General features: G+C 33.9%; 3 protein-coding genes across 3 annotated transcripts; 1 reads left to right on the top strand and 2 right to left on the bottom strand.

The window, feature by feature from the left end:
• Positions 1–3,656: 3,656 nt before the first annotated feature.
• Positions 3,657–5,570, bottom strand: LOC140809613 (uncharacterized). Its single transcript, XM_073167300.1, has 2 exons — positions 4,791–5,570; positions 3,657–4,549 (listed from the first exon to the last, which is right to left on the bottom strand). Exons 1-2 carry the CDS (start codon positions 5,384–5,386, stop codon positions 3,850–3,852), a joined length of 1,296 nt encoding a protein of 431 aa, XP_073023401.1. The 5' UTR covers positions 5,387–5,570; the 3' UTR covers positions 3,657–3,849.
• A 4,946-nt stretch (positions 5,571–10,516) lies between these two features.
• On the top strand, positions 10,517–11,962 carry LOC140809177 (uncharacterized). Its single transcript, XM_073166672.1, has one exon. It carries the CDS (start codon positions 10,517–10,519, stop codon positions 11,960–11,962), a length of 1,446 nt encoding a protein of 481 aa, XP_073022773.1.
• A 2,153-nt stretch (positions 11,963–14,115) lies between these two features.
• Positions 14,116–19,758, bottom strand: LOC140809063 (neutral ceramidase 1-like). Its single transcript, XM_073166528.1, has 10 exons — positions 19,599–19,758; positions 18,802–19,168; positions 18,398–18,606; positions 17,817–18,161; positions 17,144–17,408; positions 16,745–17,015; positions 16,550–16,675; positions 15,596–15,659; positions 15,133–15,302; positions 14,116–14,751 (listed from the first exon to the last, which is right to left on the bottom strand). Exons 2-10 carry the CDS (start codon positions 19,113–19,115, stop codon positions 14,188–14,190), a joined length of 2,328 nt encoding a protein of 775 aa, XP_073022629.1. The 5' UTR covers positions 19,116–19,168; positions 19,599–19,758; the 3' UTR covers positions 14,116–14,187.
• Between the last annotated feature and the right edge of the window lie 2,480 nt (positions 19,759–22,238).

The raw sequence follows: 22,238 nt of genomic DNA, 5'->3' as shown, positions 1-22,238 counted from the left end.
ACATTCTGAGTATTTCATTTACTAAATCAAGTATTTTAAAATTACAATTAAGTATTTCACAAATAAAACTAAGAATTTCAAAAAATTCAATTAGTTACGAATTTATTTTTGTTTTTTAAATGCATATTCGAATATCCAGCTTTTTAATACACATTCTGAGTATTTCATTTAATAAATCAAGTATTTTAAAATTAAAATTAAGTATTTCATAAGTAAAACTAAGTATTTCAAAAATTCAATTATTTGCGAATTTGTTTTTTTTTAAATGCATATTTGAATATCCAGTTTTTAATACACATTCTGAGTATTTCATTTTCTAAATCAAGTAGTTTTAAAATTAAAAGTAAGTATTTCACAAGTAAAACTAAGTATTTCAAAAAATTCAGTTAGTTACGATTTTTTTTTTAAATGCATATTCGAATATCCAGCTTTTTAATACACATTCTGAGTATTTCATTTACTAAATCAAGTATTTTAAAATTTAAATTAAGTATTTCACAAATAAAACTAAGTATTTCAAAAAATTCAATTAGTTGCGAATTTGTTTTTGTTTTTTAAATGCATATTCGAATATCCAGCTTTTTAATACACATTCTGAGTATTTCATTTAATAAATCAAGTATTTTAAAATTAAAATTAAGTATTTCATAAGTAAAACTAAGTATTTCAAAAATTCAATTAGTTGCGAATTTGTTTTTTTTTTAAATGCATATTCGAATATCCAGTTTTTAATACACATTCTGAGTATTTCATTTTCTAAATCAAGTAGTTTTAAAATTAAAAGTAAGTATTTCACAAGTAAAACTAAGTATTTCAAAAAATTCAGTTAGTTACGATTTTTTTTTAATGCATATTCAAATATCCAGCTTTTTAATACACATTCTGAGTATTTCATTTGCTAAATCAAGTATTTTAAAATTTAAATTAAGTATTTCATAAGTAAAACTAAGTATTTCAAAAAATTCAATTAGTTGCGTAAAGTTTTTTTTTAAAATGCATACTCGAATATCCAGGTTTTTAATACACATTCTGAGTATTTCATTTACTAAATCAAGTATTTTAAAATTGAAATTAAGTATTTGACAAGTAAAACTAAGTATTTCAAAAAATTCAATTAGTTGCGGTTTTTTTTTAAATGCATATTCGAATATCCAGTTTTTAATAAACATTCTGAGTATTTCATTTACTAAATCAAGTATTTTAAAATTGAAATTAAGTATTTGATAAGTAAAACTAAGTATTTCAAAAAATTCAATTAGTTGTGAATTTGTTTTTTTTTTAATAAAAAATATTTAAATTAAATATACAAGTCATCCAAATGAATCGGGAATGATGAGTGGAAAGAGAAGATGTGCAACCAAAATAAGTATTTATATACTTTTTTTATTAATTGAAAGGGTAAAAATGTAAAAATGCATGAAATATGTAGTAAAAGCTAAGTTGGTGTTTTGTCAGGTACTAAATTTCAAAAAAAAACTGTTGGGTACTGAATGTTAAATTAATCTTGGACAGATGTATTTTTCTACAAATTACCCAACATCTAAATATATATTTTTTAAAAAATATATATTATTTAAATAATCATTTTAATTGATTGCCGAAAATATTATATCAAATCATTTTAAAAATCTCAAAATTTTATAAATAAAATACTTAAAATAAAACATATCTTTTATAAAAAAAAATTATATTCTTACAATTTTCGTGCATATCACTTTTGTAAGAAAGAAAAAGAGTAGGTCTCTTATGAGATGGTTTCACGAATCTTTATCTGTGAGACGGATCAACTCTACCGATATTCACAGTAAAAAGTAATACTCTTAGCATAAAAAGTAATATTTTTTCGTGGTTGTCTCAAATAAAATATTCGTCTCACAAAATATGATCTATAAGATCGTTTCATATAAGTTTTTGTAAAAAAAAAGGAACAATATAATAGTGTACTCAATAACGTTTCGTCTTTTATTTTGTACTTGATGATAGATATATAGATTTTTATGACATATTGTGTCATAATGTCCTTTAAATTATTTGCGATCTGACAATTGTCCAATCATTTCATGCAAAAATATATAAATTTTACGATTCATATATCCGAAATAAAATGAAGATTAATATTTTGCATAAGCTAAGATTTGAACAATTTGAATGTTATACGATTTCATCGTTCCAGAATTTGAATAAATTTCACAATAATACGAAGACAAAAGTTCCATCAGGCCAAATAGATATATCAAAGTGGATGTAATATACAGAACCAAAATAGTAAATCATTAACTAGGCTTGAAATTAAACCAATGTGGTTTCTGATTTCAATTTAATCAAAATTTTCTTTACGTTTTAATTTATTCGAAATTTTGCTCTCATGTAGGGATGATAATTTTATCCGTGGAAAGACCGGAAACGAGACAGGTTTAGGGGGGATTTTTCGAGTGTGGGTTCAGATTTAGGGATTTTTAAAATTCATGAATCATATTGGGACACATACATGTATCTAGGGATGGGTACGGTACGGTATATAGTATCGAACTACGGTATCGTATACCGTATCGAAAATATCGGTATGGAATTTTTCGATATCGATACCGCATATTTGGTATACCGAATTTTCGGTATGAAAAAAGTTCATACAGATATCGTACTGACACCGAAAATTTTGTCGGTATACCGAAATTTTGTCGGTATACCGATCTTTAATTTTAAAAATAATAATAATAATAAATTATTTTCGGTATTTCAGTATTTTTTTCCCACCCCTACATATATCTTTATATCCGAATCATTTCTGATAATGATAATAATAATAATTTAAAAAGTGTAATTTTTTTGTGATTTATCGAATTTTATAAAACCTTAAAATAAGATATAAATATAATAAACATTAAAATTAAAAGTAATAGTATTAGTTAATTTATACTATTTGTATGCATTATAAATAATACACCTGCTTCTTATAACATAATTTTTATAACATAAAAATATTATCTTGACTTCATTCATGTTGCGTAGAGATAAATAAACTATTAAGGTAGAGATAAATAAACCATTAAGATATCATATATTTTTTATTATTTATTTAGAGAATTTTTTGAAAAAACATATTCTTACTAAAAATTTTGATATATACTTTTTTGAAATAACAATTTTTATTGGTAACAATATTTTTATATTGTGTTAATTTTGAAAATTAATTTTACAATCAAATTTTTTTACATCAAATATTTTATGTATTTTATATTTATAATAAAATTCAGTAATATTATTTATAAATTTGCTAATATTTTATGTATTTTATAATAGAATTTACTGAGGACTAATTAGGGCGAGGAAGGAAATTAGTCCTAGGGGATGGGGAATCCCCGATGAGGAAAAAAAAGAGATTGAGACGTGGATGGGTGAGTTTTGTATCCAACCCCCGAAAGAAAAACGCGGATTGAGATGGGGATGAGCGATGTATTCGGGCACGAGGATGAAGAAGGCATCCAAACCTTCGTCCCAACCCATTGTCATCCCTAACAGCTGTTGATGGTTGTTAAAATTTAAATGAAAGCCAACACTCTTTTGGTCTAAAGCCAAAAAAGGCCACCTCTTTTCTTGGTGACCAATACCCAAACAAGGTTAGGTGAATCTGCTATATTCTAAATCAGACAAAGGAGTCAAGAATTTGCTTTCGTATGTGATTAGCCAGAAACATACATAGAAGGATTAACTAACTCAAAATCAATCAAGAACTTGATGTAAAACTCTCAAACAACAGAAAATGAATCAGCTAACTACACCAAAAGCAGGAAGAAAAACACTATCGATCACTGTACACTCTTAACTCTAGGAATACAAATCCCCGACCCGCTATTCGGGATCCACTGGTCTGAGCTCTTTCCTAAGCTTCTGTGAAAACAACCTGCAAGCATCCATACTAAGTTCCATGGCAGCCGCCAACGCAACAAAAGCTGCAGCATCTTCGGTGCACGAAACGTGCTGAGCTCCGACTTCTACCTCTGGCTTGCTGCACTTGCCATTGCCCTCTACTGTGGACGACATCACAAATCCTCTATACAAGACCTGTGCCCAAGAACCGGATCCCGATGTCGATCCTATGTCCGACCCTGAACCCGAACCGAGATCGAAGCTGCTACTAGGACTAGTTATTGGGGTAGGTCCACTTGTAATGTCTATGCTGAATTTCCCTCCAATTTTGGCACTAATGGTGGAATTGGCAAGTGGAATCGAGTCTATACCCCCATCCGGAATGAGCTCAAATCGGTAGCCGATGCCATTACGCTGGCGCCACACCTCGAGGCGGCCCCACGGCTTCCATGTACTGTTACTCGGTCTAAGAATGAGCCAAGCCCCTGGATTGGACCTGCTCACACTGTCGGTCCCCGGAGATGGCACGAATGGAGTAACCATGGATGCGACGGCCACGGGGGATCCCGAAAGGTCGTGGATAGTGAGAGACCATCCCTTTCTTTCTTTTGTGGAAGGTCCTTTCTGTTCTGCAAATGAATTAAAGCACCTGAGCGAGAAGCTTGGTTCCGACACCGAAGATCTGTTCAACAATAATCAAATTTCAACAAAACCATTGAAGGAACATAAAATTCAAACTCTACTCGATAGATATTTACTTAGATTGAAAACTCGAAAAATAGAATCAGATATAACTACAATCCAAACCAACGTAAATCCATACAACAGATGTATCAACCACTTATCAATCAAGATTCTTCATTCAGAGTAAACTATAGATAACAGGACAGAATGGCTGCAAGAAAATCAGACAATTACATTACCTGGATAGTAAATTTCTTTCCCCGAAGTTCCTGAAACTGAATTTACAGCTAAACACGGGCTGCTTCACATTCCCATTGACCTGGAAAATCTGGGGACTGCACTCGGGTCCCCCGTCGAATCGGAACACGAATCTCGGGTCGGGCTCGGTCCTCACATTCAGATGCAATTTCACCTCCGACCCACCAATCGAAACCCACCCATTCTGAATCAAACATCTCCGAGTACCCCCATTATTCTCCAAAAAACTCTTCAAATCCAATTGCACCACAACGCATCCCAAAAGCTTCCCCCCACTCCCAAAACCGCAACTACCACTCCCTCCCCCTCGCCTGTAAACCTCGACCTTCAAGCAAGAAAAGCTGCTCGATTTCTCCGCTAACTTCTCCAGCTCCGCCTTTCTCAACGTGAAGCAGGCCAGAATCTTGCTCTCAATAGCATCACTGTCGGAAGCAAGAACTGAAACATCCGAAACCTGGGTCGGGAACCCTTTGAGCTTGAATTTGCAGTAAAACGAAAGACCCGAAGGATGGGGTTTTTCAGGGAACTTCAAAGCCAAGTTGCCTAAAACAATCCGCACAAAAGTACATGGATCCATCACTGTATACCGTCCCGCAAAGAAGCGATTGTCAGGGACAGTAAACAACTATAGACCAACCAATTTTCTTCCCAGAAAGAGAAGCAAACAAGAATGGTATGTGGGGGAATAAAAGGAGAGCAAATCAAGAAATTGGCAATGGTCTATGTATATGGGCCGACGTTGGGCGGGAGTGGGTGACAGGCTGTATAGGGTTGCACGTATACTAGATGCCAGCAATGGGAATCCTTTACATTACCTGTCGACGGCAAATTGCAGAATACCCCCTCCCCTGTATTTTGTTTGCTTTAATTAAAAATTGAGATACTTTTGTTTTTATTTGTTTTTGGTAGTTGTCTTTTCCTAAAAAGTTATTTTAAAATATATATTACATTACAAAAGTTGATTTCATCAGAATTTGTTTTTTTAAAAAAAAAATAGAATTCTGATTATTGTTCATTAAATGGTGTCTTGATAGAAAAAAATTTGAGTAGATCTCTTTTCACGAATTTTAACTATAAGACAGGTCAATCCTACCAATATTCACAATAAAAGTAATACTCTTATCATAAAAAGTAATATTTTTTCATGGATGCCCAAATAAGATATATATCTCACAAACTACGACTCGTGAGACCGTCTCACACAAATTTTTGTCATAAAATTTATTCTTGAAACTTAGTGCAAGCAACGAAAATAGTGTGTGATAATATCACGCTTTTTCTTTTGTATATTAGACATATTATTGATTTATTCAAACACCCACAATTTTTTCAAAGTGTGAATTTTCATAAAATCTCCTCAAATAAAATGTTTTAAAACAAATAAAAAAGCAAAATAAAATCATACCATTTAAGAGTAGGTCTCGTGTGAGACCGTCTCACGGATCATAATCTGTGAGACGGGTCAACTCTACTCTTATTCACAATAAAAAGTAATACTATTAACATAAAAGTAATACTTTTCATGGGTGACCCAAATAAGAGATCTGTCTCACAAATATAATACGTGAGACCGTCTCATACAAGTTTTTGCTTCAATTTAATTATTGAGAATATAGGCACGTAAAATACACACACAAGATAGTGTTCTATTATTTTAAAATTATTATACATATCCACAATTCAATTCATTACATTATTTTAACTCTTGCGGTGTTCCATTGTGCCCCCTCGAATTATTAATTGAACGTCTTCATTGACATGTTATGATAATATATGATAATTAATGTTAAGTTTCGCGTACATTTTAAAAAGTGATATCACAGTACTAACGAGATTTGTAAGTTATTATGTTAGTCCAAAAGTTTATTCAATTCGTATTAAAAGATCGTGGATACGAGTTTCCACGTCATAATGTTTAAATAATATTTCAAGAGATAAAAGGTTGTATCATGTTTGTTGAGAGCATACAAAATTAATGAGAATAATTGTTTTTTCGACCATATTGTATGAGGCTAAAACGATTTTTGTCTCTATTATTTACAATGTGCCAAAAAGGGGACCGACTCATAAAATTTATACACGTTTGGTCGTTGATATTTATTCGTTATTATAATCTCTCGAAAATATTGTCAAAATTAAGTTTCACTTATATTTAGAACAAAATGATAATAAGAGCGAAAAAAATTAAGTTCACGTAAATCAGTTTTGAGAGAAGATTAGACATGCCCGGTTCATGGAATCTTTACCATTAGTTTTTAACTACGAATGAGATTGAAACTTGAAAGCATAAGTCGATGAGGTATTGGTCTAATGGTTAAGGTTGAAGTCCTGAAACTTGTTGATATCAACTTTGAATCATGCTGGTTGCGAGTATTTTTTTTAATTTTATTTAGATAGATTTAATTGTTTTTTTGTACTTTTTTTGCCCGAGATACAATCTCGAGTACGCACTCAAGTTTCATCGATAGTGCGGATAGTTACACTGTATATTTGTAGTTTAGAAAAATGTCATACTTCTATTTCCGAAAAAAAACTGGAAAGCATCTGAAATATATTTAACAGATAATATAGATTATTAAATTATTGTAAATTCAAATAAATTAAAATTTAAATACTTATTTTTTTTTATCGTATCTGTTTCTTAGAATACTGTGATTTGTTTGGCAGGGAATTTGTCCTTTAGTGATTCTATAGGTTGTGATTGGGTACTTAGTTTCTGGAGTCTGTAAATATTATGGAATACAGCTGTGAAGCCTTTTTAATCTGGACTTGGACTCGGACCTGGCCCTACCAATTTGCAGGTGTCAATTAAATTTTTATATTTTATATGTAATTTTTTCGACAATCTATTAATTTTTTTTATTTAAATCGTTGCTGGATTCTTCTTCTAAATAAAAAAAAGTCTTGGGATTTTCAAATCTTGTCTATTAAATTTTTCTATACATTTTTTTGTGCTATTTGAGTTGATACCAAATCAACATTTCGAAAGCGAAAAATTGTTAAGCAAATATTTCGAATATAAATAATTTGTGAATAAACTCAAGAAACGTTTACAAAGTTTTTTTTTTAAGAAAATGTTTTTGCCCACACTTTAGTTACATGGATATGAAAAATCTATCTTAGGATAAAATGAAGATATAATGTATTTGTAGGTGACTAAATCAAATCAGAATCAAACAAAAACAATATCATTTCTTAATTTATATATATATATATATATATATATATATATATATATATATATAAACAAAAATTCGATTCAGAACAAACACAACTCTTCATCGAATATTGTACATTTTCATGAAAACCAAACACGAAACAAGGTGTTGTTTCCAAAAAATTACATTACCCCTTGCGAATGATGGTGTGGTTTCTGAAGAGCTTTAAGGGTAACGAAGTGGCTCTGCCCCTCGACCCCCGTGACATGACCGAGCGGATCGATCTCCGTAATTTTCACAACAATAAATATTGTTAGTTATCTATAAACTAAATAATTATAATAATGAAAATTGTTATAAAAATATAAAACATCGCAGTCAAGCACTAAATATTGTTCGTCCGACGCACAAATGTTGCGTGTTGTTGTTGTAATTTCATTTGGCGTGGAGAATTCGAAAAATGTGCGTTAGAGTGACGGCCCCAGCTCATTTGCGTTACAGACGAAATTGCAGCATTCAGTTTTGGTATGTTAATCTTGTCTGATCAATGTATTATTATATATTTGCATGTATATAATGTGGTTAACTATTGACCTAACCATTTTTAATGTTGAGGATCGAAGTTGAGTTTAGAGGGGGGGTGAATAAACTCTACTCGTTTTTTTCTTCTGATGAGGTACTAAAATCCTGTTAGAGATAGTAGTTTATCTTGTACGTATACCTTCACCTTGATTACAATAAAACGTGCGGAAACAATCTGATGAGGTAAATGAAAGACAATAAAAACAGTAGGCAGCAGTTGTTTATGGAAGTTCGAAGATAAAATCTTCTACGTCTCCCCTTCTTCTGTTTCCAGAATGTATAACTAAAAGACTTTGGAAATTACAGTACAACTCTTGTACACACCCACTTCAGAAGGACTTACACCTCAGCCTACTGAAACTCTTAGTTACTCAACTCACAAAAATGCGAAACACAAAGTTCTGAAAAGACTCTTTTCAGATTACAAACTCTTCCTGATAAAGTATAAGTGATGTAAAGATTGTGAAGAGTGTAAGAATCAGTAGCACAAGATGATCTTCAAAAGATCAGATATAAACTATGAAGCGTGTGCTACTTTTCTTTGTGTTGGACTCTACTCAAGGAATTTCGAGATTTGTCTGATAAGAGATGATAGCTTTGTTCCTTGAAAGATGATATTATGCGAAGTGTCGTGTTGTATAAGGATTTGATCCATGTATATATAATCGACTGAGTTCAACGTTCACAATCAGAGGATTTCTTCAGATAACTGATGCAATCAGCTTTATTACCAAAAAAGGTTCCTGCAGAAAAGCTATAAAACAATCAGTCTTGTTTTATACTTAATTGGGTAAAGTGCATTAAATGACTCCGTATAGTATTTAATGTTGCAATTAATACTAGTACTAGGAACTTTAACGGTAACAATTAAAGAAGTAACGTTAGGCAACGTCTTCTACGGGTTCTGCATTTCTATCCTTTCTACTGCTTTAGTTTTACTAGACCAGTAGCTACTGATAAGTGAGTCTATTGTTCTGGTCTGTTGGTTTTAGTTAACATCGCCACAATAAAATTCATGTCTAACATTTAATATTTGAAGAAACCGACTTTATTTGGTGGCTGTTTCAAAATCCGAGCCGAGCCGAACTTCCTTACTTCCCATGCTGTTTTTTCATCAGTGTATACATTTCCAGCATTGCCAATCTCTAGCACAGCCTCACAAGTTGAAGAAAGTGGTAAATTTTCGTAGTGCTATACTGTTCTCAAAAAGATTTGATTGCTTAAATGAACTTTTACGGTTTGTTTGGTACGTGTGATAGGATAATTAAATGATTAATAATTAGAGTGATTAAAAAATGGGATATATGGATTAATAGTATGGTGGGATAAATAACATGGTGTTTGGTATGATTTTAAAATGATGAATTAATTTTGTAAATTTTATTGTAATGACCAAAATAACCCGAATGTTAATTAAATATATATTCTTAAAATAATTGGATAGATAATTAAATATTTATAATTATAATTTATATTTATTAAAAACTAATTTAAATCATTAAAAAAATAAATTAGAATTGAAAAAATATTATTTTCATAAAAAAATTAATTAACAAGATTAAAATTTATAAAAATTTAATTTAAGATAGATTTGCATTACAATTTATTTTCTTTAAAATGTTTGAAAATAATTAAAATATATGAAATTAATTTATAAAAAAATACAATAAAATTTTAAATATTATATTAATTATTAAAATTTCATTAATTTTAATTTTCATATTATTTTGAAGAAAACAATTCAAAGGTATTATGGTCAATATACAATCTTATCATGATCACTATTAAAAAATTATTTATCATCACACCCTTTGTGGATGGATATTTAATCACACAAATAACATGAATAATGTGGGCTTTCAATCATAATCAAGGGCCTATAGATTAATAAAAACGAACCAAACGTGAGATAAGAGAATGATTATTAAATAATAATTCTTTTATCATGGCTACCAAACATAGCCTTAATGTATATAGGCTTCTGCTTTTGCCTTCAAGGTTATGATAATCTTTTGCTCTGGAAGCCTCCTTTTATTGTTACCATTCACTCTTATTCTCTAGGCCATATTGATTGCTCTATTCAGCATGATGAGAAGCATTGGAGGTTTACTGGTTTTTGCGGGAACCCTGAAACTAGCCGTAGGCATTTCTCCTGGGATTTGCTTCATCGCTTAAACTGCATGAGCGAGTTTAGAAATCTTCCGTGGTTGGTTGAGGGTGATTTTAATGAGATATGTTTTGACCGGGAAAAAGATGGAGGTAATCCTCGGCCCCTCTCTCAGACTCGAGAATTTCGGAATGTTCTAGATGACTGCTCTCTTCAGGATCTTCATGGAGTGGGTGAGTTTTTTACATGGGTTAATCGTCGCTCTACGGATGATATTATATTTGCACGTCTTGACCGGTTTGTGGCCACGTTTGAATGGAGGCTTCTCTACCCGACCTCTCTAGTTTCCTCGTTGGAATTTTTTCATTCTGATCATAGGCCTATTCTCATTGTTCTCGAGGGATCTCAGAAACAACCCACTAGTAAGCCTAATTTGTTCCGGTTTGAACCTCACTGGCTTACAGAAACAGACTGTAAAGATGTTGTGGAACGGGGCTGGTGCAAGTGTGATAGCTCTATCTCATTACTGGTCCGCCTATTGAGATGTAAAGAAACGTTACGGATGTGGGCTGGCGATCGCTTCAAGAATCTCCCTCGACAGATCAGATTAAAGCGTCATCAGCTTAATGCTCTGAAATCGCATTACAAATGGCATAACTCAGTTGATCATATTCGTGTTCTTGAGGATGAGGTCGAGCATCTCACATATAAAGAAGAGTTATATTGGAGACAGCGAAGTCAAGTTAATTGGCTAGCACACGGAGATCGCAATTCCAAGTTCTTTCATGCCCGAGCATCGAACCGCCGAACAACGAACCACATCAAGGGCTTGGTTTCATCACATGGTGACTGGTGCACTGAGCAAAGTGGTATGGCTGAAATTATTGATCAATATTTTCGTAATCTATTCTCGACAAATAATCCTTCAGCGGATGCAAGGAGGCTTGTTCTAGATTGCGTGTTGCCAAAAATCGATGGTCAACTTAATTCTACTTTATGTGGGCCTTTCTCAGCTCTTGAAGTCCGGAAGGCTTTTTTGATTCTCCTCCATCGTGCTTGGGTAATCATACCATGGAATGGTGGCGATTTATCTGGTCTCTTAGTATTCCTCCGAAGGTTCGTATTTTTTGGTGGCGGGTTATTCATAACATTATTCCGACGGGGAAGAATTTATTGGCACACCATGTACCGGTTCTTGGAGAGTGTCCATTATGTCGTCAACTTTGTGATTCTACTGTCCATGCTCTCTTCACTTGCCCGGTTATTAAACACTGCTGGAAAGGAACGTTTTATTGGCCGATTCTAAAGTTATCATGCCATCTGGATGTCATGGATATTTCTCTCTGGTTGAAAGAAAAGCTAAGTATTTATGATTTTGAGTCATTTGTGATGCGTGCTTGGGCGATTTGGAGTGAGAGACTTCGAATCACTCACATCCATGGAGACAGTCATTCTGCTATCAATATAGAGTGGTGTGAGAGTCTTCTTCAAGACTTCAAGGAAGCTCGGCGTGCTTTGAGGATTTCTCCTGCCCGTAACCTATTGTGTGCTCCGACAGCCTGGATGGCCCCACCTATGCACTCTCTCCGGATGGATGTTGACGCTTGTTATAATCAGCACACTCATACATATTCAATTGGTGGCGTAATCCGTAATCATGAGGGACAACCGGTACTCGTTTTTGGAAACATAATTGAGAAGCCATCCTCCGTCTTGTATGCTGAGCTTCTCGCTATATTAAAAGGACTCACCATTTCTATCACACATAATATCCGGCTTCATCATATCTCATCGGACTCTCTTCTCGCCGTGCAAGTAGTCTTGGGGAAAGAAGAGAACCTCAGTTATGCCGGAGCTCTAGCACTTGATATCAGACGTCTTCTGGATCTTCAGGGTAGCCCCATTCTTAGTCATGTTCGGCGTTCTGCGAATTGTGTTGCTCATGTCATTGCATCTTTTGCTTGTTCGTCTCATTCCCTTTTTGTTTGGGAGTGTGGTAATTTTCTTTTTTGGTTGATTGATCTTGTAATACAAGACATTTTTCATTTACAATAAATTACAAGAGTTTTCACCGTCAAAAAAAATAAAATAAAGAAATAGTAGAAAGTTGAGCTTTGAAGCTCACTCAAAGATTTTTTTGGAAGGACGAACAATGGTGCATGTCACCCAAGTAGAGCCGTCAAAACGAGTAGACATGCATGTTCCGCTTAATTTGATAGTTAGTACAGTCAAAATCGGTTAGCCCATCCCGCTACATAAAACCAGCTATTTTTTACAGTACTACGCCTAGTCATAAAATTCACGTTACATATGTTTCAAGTTAATTCCAACTAGTCCATAGAACAGTAGTTCAGTGGGCTCCAATATGCATAAAACAATTGTCACGACCCTGCAACTATGAATGTTTTTAGTCCTACTTTTTCTATTCGGATATTCATTTTCACTAGTATTTTCAACAGGTGAGTTCTTTATTACATACATACGCTCTAACTCCTTTTCAAACACCATCGAATTTAACCACCATCTTTCCATAGAGTTTTTTTGTCCCCTATTTGTTTGCATAAAAAATCAATAGATGAATAGTCATTCGAGCCACAATTCTTTAGTTTTATTTATTTTCTATCAATTCAGTCACTGAAGTGTGATTTCGCAGCAAAACTCTCATCCAAGTAGGAAACACACAATCAATTCGTCGTCTAAATTCCCTATACCACCTGATATGGCACCCCAAAATGGTAAACATAATTCAACTTAAAACGTCAACCAATTAAATGAAAACTCTTTAAAACATCGGAAGATCTTAAGGAATGTGAATGTAACTAACTAAATGTGATTTTAAGAAACATATGAATCTCTATCTCAGGAAATGTTGGGATTATGATTTTCAAACTGGAGGCATCAGTAACTACACCAAGAGCACTTTCAAATGGTTTAAGAAAGTTATAGCAGCACTTTTCGGACCGCGAAGATCCTAACAATGTCTTGCAAAATTTACACTATTTGGAAGGCTCGAAATAGAAAATTTATTGACGATGAGAACACTAGCATAGATATCTTAATTTTCAAAATCAAAGCATATGTTGTTAGCCTCGACCTGCATCTTTTGTCTACGATAATTTGCAAGGCTTTTGTTGCACCATGTTATGAATTTACACATAAAAAAGGCTAAAAAGAACATAAAATAAGGGCCAAGATTCGTTTCTTACACTTCCCCACTTATTTATTTGGTAAATGGTTCCGTCAAAGTTGATGATGTCCAAATACCTCCAACAAATCGAGTCAGTAGTTGATTGATTGGATTTGATATACCATGTAAAATCTCAACACATCAAACAAAATCAAGTCGATTTTAGACTCAACATCAACACCAAGTAATGTATAGTACTGCAAAAGTATCCAGTAGGAAATTACCGTACATCCTAACTCGAGAAATATCTGATACAGAATAGTCCTCGTCCATCATATCAAACCATCATATTGTTTTAAAATGTATACCGTTACTTACAATACAACACTTTTCTTCTCATAATATTAGTAAACTAAGTCTCCTAAAACAACAAAAGCACTAGAACAACCTGTGAAATGCTTAATGGATCCCAAAAGCGCCTTTGCAGCACCAAAATGCCGAATTCTATACACACCAGAAGCAGCAGTTTTGGGTATCCTCCATTCTAAAGTTGCATGACTCCGAGTGCTAAGTTTAGAAGGCCGAGACCATATATATCTTAGGCAAAAATCATCGTCATCATAAGCAGGTTCCCAAGAATTGTTCCCTTTAAGAATCTCTACAAGAGCAAATGTGCCTTCAGTCATTAGGTCATTTCTGGGACACGCTGACCAGAAAACGACCGTCACGTTGTCACCTTTCTTGAAGGTGGCGTTCTTTGGTACATCTAAGCTCACGTCGCCGAATTTGACACCAATTGGAGTTGCATCCATCACAACCGGTAAGAGTAAGCTCATTTGTTTTTCTAGAAGATCAGGCGGTTGTGGCCCAGGTTCAACTGATTTTCCACTAACAAGGGCAGCTGCAAGCTTCTTGAACTCTTGAATATAGCCGGTGAGAGTATGTGGGCCGTATAATGTTGATGCACCCTGATGCATATCATAAAAAACAAAATCAAATGTGTCATAAATTGTTAAATAATCCATCTCAACAATTATCCACTGCGTCTGATCGTCATATTGGATTGCATTCCAGGTACGCATCCAGACAAAAACCTCAAAGATCTTTATTAATTGGATGATAACCTATATCATACTAAACCAATAAGTGTGCAATATGTTCGTGTCGAGATTAAGGTCTCTATTGAATGGTCAAATTTGTTTCTTTGTAAGGTTGTCTCATTCTTCCAAAGTATGTTTTAAATTTCTTGAAGAATTTGTTTCCTGTTAAAGAACAAAATAAGTACATCGTACATAGGAAAAAATTCAAAGTCAAAAGCAAGTTCATTTGGTATTGTTGAAATGGCTTACCTCATATCTTTGTATCAGATACTCCTCAAACGTTGTTACATATTGTGAATACGCATTTGTCAACCCAGCTATGACAACATGGACATGACTACCAAATTCACTGCTATTTCCACTTTTGATTACTGTTTTCACCGCATCACGGAGCCGTCTTCCAGCCATTGTGGTGAATTCTGGCACAGGACACGGGACAGCAAAAAATATTTAGGTCATAATCATGTTAAATTAAGTCCCACAGAGAAAAAACATAAAGGATTAACGATTTAAAATTGATCAAGAAACAAGAAAGTTCTGCAAAATATGTCAAAAAACGTCCCTCGTCTCATACACGTCTGGCATATTGGTCTCCTTTAGCAATTATTTTATACACAACCTTGATTTTAACAAAAATGATTTAACTCATATTGCCAGATAGGGTCATTGTACCCACATACAAATTACAAACACTTCCAATTAACTTTTATACCTCCGGGTACACTGAGAATGACTAGTTGCCCTATCCTCAGAATTTGGATTGGAAGTATTGAAGGCTGCAAACAAGGATAAAAAGATTAAAGATGATAGGTTTATGCTTCACGAGGAGGGTGAGGGTTAAAGGGGAGTAGGGAATATTGACATACTCAAGATTAAAAAAATGAATGAGAAACCTCCAATGCATAACTAATTTACATGAAAACTACAATAAAAAAAATACCGCAGACGACAAAACCTGAAAATTAACTTACCTCAAATAAAAATATTATCCAAAATGCATCAAAAATATTCAATCACATTGGTTGAAACTTGAAACCCATTTCTTTAGATTGTTCTCTGCAATTACAACATTAGCATGAATACAAAGTCAGAGGTCTTTACCCCTAGCAGAAGAGAAAATACTCTCACAAGAATCAGTGTTGGAGTTTGTTGAACTACTCAAGATGCTCTATCAAGGGCCATCACCAATTTTAAACTACTAAGGCTACAATCTATCTACTGACCTCCATTCAATGCAATCAGCTTAATCGTGTACTATTGCATTATTCGCCACCCATAGCAATAGCTCAAACTACTAATCTTGACCTGAAATTTCTGTTGCTCTCTGTAAAGTTTCAATTTCTCTGAAATTGTGTGAACGTGTTTTTACCCCAAAGTTTTAATGTCTCCCATTGGGATGCAGAAAAACCTTAGGCACTTAGATTGACTTGCATCTGTTCTACTTTACATCCTAGAAGTGTAGCTAGACACCTTGCAGACAAGAAACACATCTACAGAACCATGCACAGGGAGTCAGGAACCAAAGTAAGCCATATATCCATTATGTTTTGATGGAACTATTAAGTGAATGATTGGATCTTCAGACGACTTCTTCAAAAGTAAAGTAGAAAAGATTTAAAGGCCATTAACACATAAACAAATTATTAGTGGCAGGATTACAACTTACCGACCAATCATAAGGCTCCTTCATTTCACCAGTATCAAGCAGAATGTGTTTCGGACTATGGCAGTCAACTTGTTCCTTTTTTGGTGTTTTAAGGAAGTTGCGCACCAGCCTCCAAAATGCATTCCCCTGAAGCGAGAACATTAGTATATGATAAATTCAAGCATAAACTTGTAGAAACAAATTCAATTGTCATACTTTGTTGTCCCCTTGTTTAAAATCAAAAGCCCCAGGTCCATCAGTTGTACCAGCAGCAAATGCAAACCCCATTGCTGCTGGACATGTTTTTACAACTTCATCATCTCCTTGTTCTTTGGGAATTGTCACCTCAAGGTTGGAGAAATCTACATGAGCATGGCGATAATCAATCTTCCCCTTCAACTGTTCTGAATCTGAATTGAAAAGTTCCAGTGCTTTTCTGAATTGTCTTTCTCCAATAATGCGTGTACTTTCAAATTCGTCTGGATACCTGCCATGCAGTTGATGTATAAGACTTTCAGATTTTAGTGTACACGAGAATCTCTGTTCTCCAGTCAAGCAGCAAGTTGTGATTAAGGCAAAATTCCACAAAATCCTAAAATGTGGAAGTATTCATACCCAGGTCCTCGACCATAGCATAACTCATTCTTTCCACCACATGTGCTATGATTGAAATCACAAGGTAATCCAGAATCAATGCAGAAGGCCCCAAGCACATTTGGACTAACATCGCCGCAATTGGTTTGACAAAATGCAGATACAAATCTTGGATTATCAGCCTGCCTAAGAGAACTTCTTACACGTCTTGCAATGCTCGTAAATCTGGTGGTTGACTTACCAGACAGATGCTCAAAAGAAGCAGCAAGTTCTAGTAACTCATGATCTGCGTAGGGAACACAAAATGAACAATTAAAACTAAATACATTTTTTAGCATTGTGCCAAGGTCCATTCTTAGGCATATTCATAAAAAGAAACACAGAAATATTACACTAAGAAAAAGAAATATTGACTATTTTAAAGTTGACGTCCCTTAACGTTCTTCAACATAAAAAAAAACAGAGTATCGTACAAATAACTGATGTGATATTACTATGAATACGTAAGGACCAAATCCTTGTAGTCAGGCTCACATTTGCAAGCCCTCAAATGAAAACAGACTAATCCATTAATCTTTTCTAGAAAATTATTATTTTCATGATACGGTGGCTAAGTCAGTTTAAGTTCATATTGTTGTATTTGAATTTGCTACACAATACAGCAATATGTTTTGTTAACAATCCAAGTACTTACGGTTGTCATTCACAAATGAAATAATGTTTGAGACTCTTTGGGTGTTTTCATCAACATCGGGAACGACAGAGGATGAATCACTGCCACTATTCTGATCAAACCAGTCTTCCATAAAGCGTGCTGCAGCTCCTTTATTGTCCCCACTGATCAATGAATTTGTACGACTCATAGATGTTCCGTGGGTCGGAAACCAATTGAAGCTACCCACTGGGCCCCATTCATCATCAACAAATTTCAAGAGGGTCATATCTTTATCAACATCATAGTTATATTTACTACGTTCTGTGGCTGGATTGTTGAGATAGGCACTTGGACTACGGTTAATGCCAGCATCCAAAAGCTCCCCTGTTATTTGAGCCAAAAATTGGTGAATAAGGACATGCAGAAATGTCAACAGCTTCCTTAAACGATCTACTTTAACGTATTCAGTGATACTTGAGATCTGTTCCTTTTAAAGAAACATAAGAACATGAATCACAAAAATAAAAGCAGAGACTCAAGGCAGAGATACAGATCATTCATTCCACTTAGGTATACACATGAACATTCACATTAACTGACTATAAGGACTGCTCTATTACCTTTATTCACATATATTGATCCAGGTCGAAGGTTGTCATGAGCTTGGATGATAGTTTGCTCAATTCCATCAACAAGGGCATCAAAAGATTGGCGTACAAAACCAAGGGATGTTACAAGATACACAACATATTGAAGATAGCCAGCCGGGCCAGCATGGGTGTGAATACCACTGATGGCTACATTGTTCTCGTTATAGAGACCTCCATACCTGTAATAGCAAATGAACATCTTCCATATCAAATAGCACAATATTAATGAAACTACTACCACACGCATAAACAACTACATAGCAAGGTAATAACTCTTTTCAAAATATGCGCAGTAATTGCATGCTTCATGACATGGGTGCCTCTATAAAAAGCAAAAATAGAAGAGCATTAGTTGGTTAAGAAGCAATAGCTACCTCGTCTTCAACCTCTCGAGGACTTTTATTGTCAAAAGTTGGGATGCCATACAAGCATCAAGATTTACAAAAGCAATCCTGTTCCCCTGCGGCTCCGCTACAATAAAAGCACGAGCTCGCAACCTGAAGTGAACACCAGATGTAGTCTGGGCCATGTTAGCATATCCCATCATGTTAACATCAGCTGCTGGTCCAGTGATGTCATAGCTTCCAAGCCCGAGTAAATAGCTAGAAGCTGATCCTACCGATCTCCCTTTCTCTACCAAGAGCAACCACAATACCCGCCACAAAATCATTCCAACAAATCTCGACATGGTAAGTCAATCAACAACACTGACTCGCTTGCTCAAACCCTTCTCAGCATTTCCTAACCAAAGACGAAATATCGGAAACAAGAACATAAACACACACGAGAAGGGGCCAAGGTGGCAAAGTTGTGTTCCCAGTAAAACCTGGAACACAATATTATATAACCAACTAGAAAAAGAAGTAAACACAAAAAACCGAATCTTTACGACAGCTTAGTCGATCAGTATCGAAAATGCTCAAATCAACAAGGTCAAAATATCGCTTAACCGTGGATAAATTAATTAATCGATGATCGATGCAGCTAATCAGACAAAATTTATTCGGTTTCGCCGTCACGATTAAGCACCAACCCGAAACTTCCGGAGAAAACAATCATTTCTAGACGTGTACGCTCCGCTTCCGCAGTACACAAAAGCTGGAAAACTAAATGAACACGTAGATTCGAAAATCAAATAAATGACTGAAAAATAGCTGAATTCATGACTTACAGAGAAAAAAACTTGAAGATTTCCAGGGATGAAAAGGAATAGCTGAATTTTGAAAGCATGGAGAGGAATAGCTTTCTGTTTGGTGCAGGTGTTCGCAGTGGAGTAGAAGGGGTTTCGAGAACTTGAATAAACAGCGATTACGTTATCTGTTACTCTTCTTTATTAAGTTTCTTGGGGGGAATGAGGGAAAAGGGAGTCACGAAAACGTTTATTAAGAGAAAGGGAGTCAATGGAATTTACCTTTTTATCCTTTTTTAAAATTTGTTTAAAAACTAATTTTTTCATCAGTGAGCACGTGCTGACCCAAGAAGAGCACGACCCAATAACTAGGCCAAATAATTTTTTTACTCAAAAAATCAGGTTAATTTTTTTAAAAAATTATTATTTCATTATTGTTTAATGTATATCAATGTATAATTTATGTTTGTTTTTTCATTGCAGCGGTGAATGTGGACTTTACTGTTTAACGACAGCAGGTTATACCATGTTCAGGGAAAATGCCTATCAATTGAACTATCAGAAGATTGAAAAATTTAGACATTATTGTTGTTGTTGTATTTGTGATGAATTATGGTTGTTGGATTAAAACATTTATATGATAGTTGGATTAAAACATTTATATGATATTTTGCATTGATTTTAGTTAATTTATGTGATATTTTTTTACTACATTCAATCTAATAACGATCTCATACAAAAAATATATTTAGAGAATGATTCATCAATTGATCAATTATATAACATCATAAAAAATGAAAGCAAATTGTGATTTGAATTGTATTAGGATTATTGTTTCTAGTCACACAAATTGTGGCGCAACCCAGACGCGACCCACTCAACCAAATTTTGGGTTGAGGCGCAACCCACTCAACCCAACCCAAAATTGGGTTGAGTGGGTCGCGCCACCGGCGCAACCCAATTTTGGGTTGAGGCGCAACCCACTCAACCCAAAATGCACTCAACCCAAAATGCCCACTCACCCCAATTTTGGGTTGAGTGGGTTGCGCCTAAGTGGGTTGCGCCACAACCCTGTGGCGCAACCCACTCAACCCAAAATGCAACCCACTCAACCCTATTTTGGGTTGAGTTGGTTGCGCCATACAATATATGTGTGGCACGACCCACTCAACCCAAAATTGGGATGAGGGGGTCGCGCCACACAATATACTCAATTTTTGGGTAGAGTAGTTTAATTTGAATCGAGTCTTACATGTTATGAGTTTTTTAGGTTCTATTATTACGAAATTTGTTAAAAAATTTATTGGAATTAAAAATTTGTTAAGAATTTTAGTCGAGCATAAATTCAACCCGATAAGAGATACATTCGTCTAATATTGTTATGAATTTTTAACCAACACACTTAAATTATAATATATAACTCATAATAAAATATTTACACATATAAATTTTTTATATATATTTACGTTCTAATCATATATAGAATGACTTATGTATTATGAAATGATCAAAATTCAAAATCTCTCTACCACTCGACCCAAACGCGACCCAAACTCGACCCAAACCCTAAACCCTAAACCAAACCCTGAATCGAAATCGCCGATATCAATAAAAAAATATTTTTTTAAAAAATAAAATATTAATAACTAATTAATTAATAAACTAATAAATGATCTCACTTAACTTAATAAATGAACTCACCTAACTAACAACAGTCAACTCCCTTTCTTTGATTTATAGAAGTCAAAATCCCTTTTATTTAATTAAATTTAAAATGAGTCGTATATTTTTTATTGTCCCAAATTTCTTGCTAACAGAGCAAATATATATATATATATATATATATATATATATATATATATATATATATATATATATATATATATATTTTAATATCATGATTTATTTTTATTTTACTTTATATTAAACAAGAATTAACTTTAACTTTTTAATAAAAAAAAAAAACCTTGCAGCCCATTGGATAGAATATCATTTACTAAAAAAAAATCCTAGCTTGTTAAACAGCTCCAATTTCATTTTTTTCAAAATTCATTATTTCAAAATTTTAGCCCCTAACTATTTTTCACGATTATAGTACTACTTTAATTTAAATATAAAAACAAATTAATTATAAAAAAAGACCGTGTTGCGTGCCAAGAGTCACTAATATTATATAATTGTTCGTATTTTATTACACATTATGTTGTGTATAACAATTTGATCCACACGGGTTCGGAGTTCTCCAAACTTGAAAGAAGCGGGGATGGGGACAAGTATGGGGAAGGAATTATGAGAAGGTCCGGTGTTTTATGGCCAATTTTTAGCTGGAGACTTCAGGCGCTGAGATGGAAATCGTCAATGACATGGTATTTAACTCTGAGTAAGATGAATTTACACGTGAAAATCTTGTCATGACATGGTAAATGAGTTTAAAAAACTCTCGAAATTATGTGATAAAGTTAAAGCGGAAAGTAAACGACTAACAAATAATTCAACCAACTCTATTTGTTCATAGAGAAAGAAGGTTAACAGTTTGAAAGCAAAAATCAATCTGTTAGCAGCTAAAAATGATGATATGCAGATAGTGTTCCAACAATTTTAAATGAAAGTAAACGATTGTGAAGCGTCCTCCACTACTTTGTAACTTTAAAACCATACTAATTTTTTTTTTTACCCTTAGTA

The sequence above is a fragment of the Primulina eburnea genome, chromosome 13, assembly GCF_022965805.1.
Source record: "Primulina eburnea isolate SZY01 chromosome 13, ASM2296580v1, whole genome shotgun sequence".
Taxonomy (NCBI): domain Eukaryota; kingdom Viridiplantae; phylum Streptophyta; class Magnoliopsida; order Lamiales; family Gesneriaceae; genus Primulina; species Primulina eburnea.
This window is presented reverse-complemented; position numbering and strand designations above follow the sequence as displayed.

Coding starts and splice junctions, on each gene's coding strand:
- LOC140809613 (XM_073167300.1), bottom strand. CDS start 5,386: ATGGATCCATGTACTTTTGTGCGGATTGTTTTAGGCAACTTGGCTTTG. Junction 4,550..4,790: donor GAAAGAAATTTACTATCCAG/GTAATGTAATTG, acceptor ATTGTTGAACAG/ATCTTCGGTGTCGGAACCAA.
- LOC140809177 (XM_073166672.1), top strand. CDS start 10,517: ATGTATATAGGCTTCTGCTTTTGCCTTCAAGGTTATGATAATCTTTTG.
- LOC140809063 (XM_073166528.1), bottom strand. CDS start 19,115: ATGTCGAGATTTGTTGGAATGATTTTGTGGCGGGTATTGTGGTTGCTC. Junction 16,676..16,744: donor TTAAACAAGGGGACAACAAA/GTATGACAATTG, acceptor TTCTCGCTTCAG/GGGAATGCATTTTGGAGGCT. Junction 15,660..16,549: donor AGGAGCCTTATGATTGGTCG/GTAAGTTGTAAT, acceptor CCTTGTTTGCAG/CCTTCAATACTTCCAATCCA.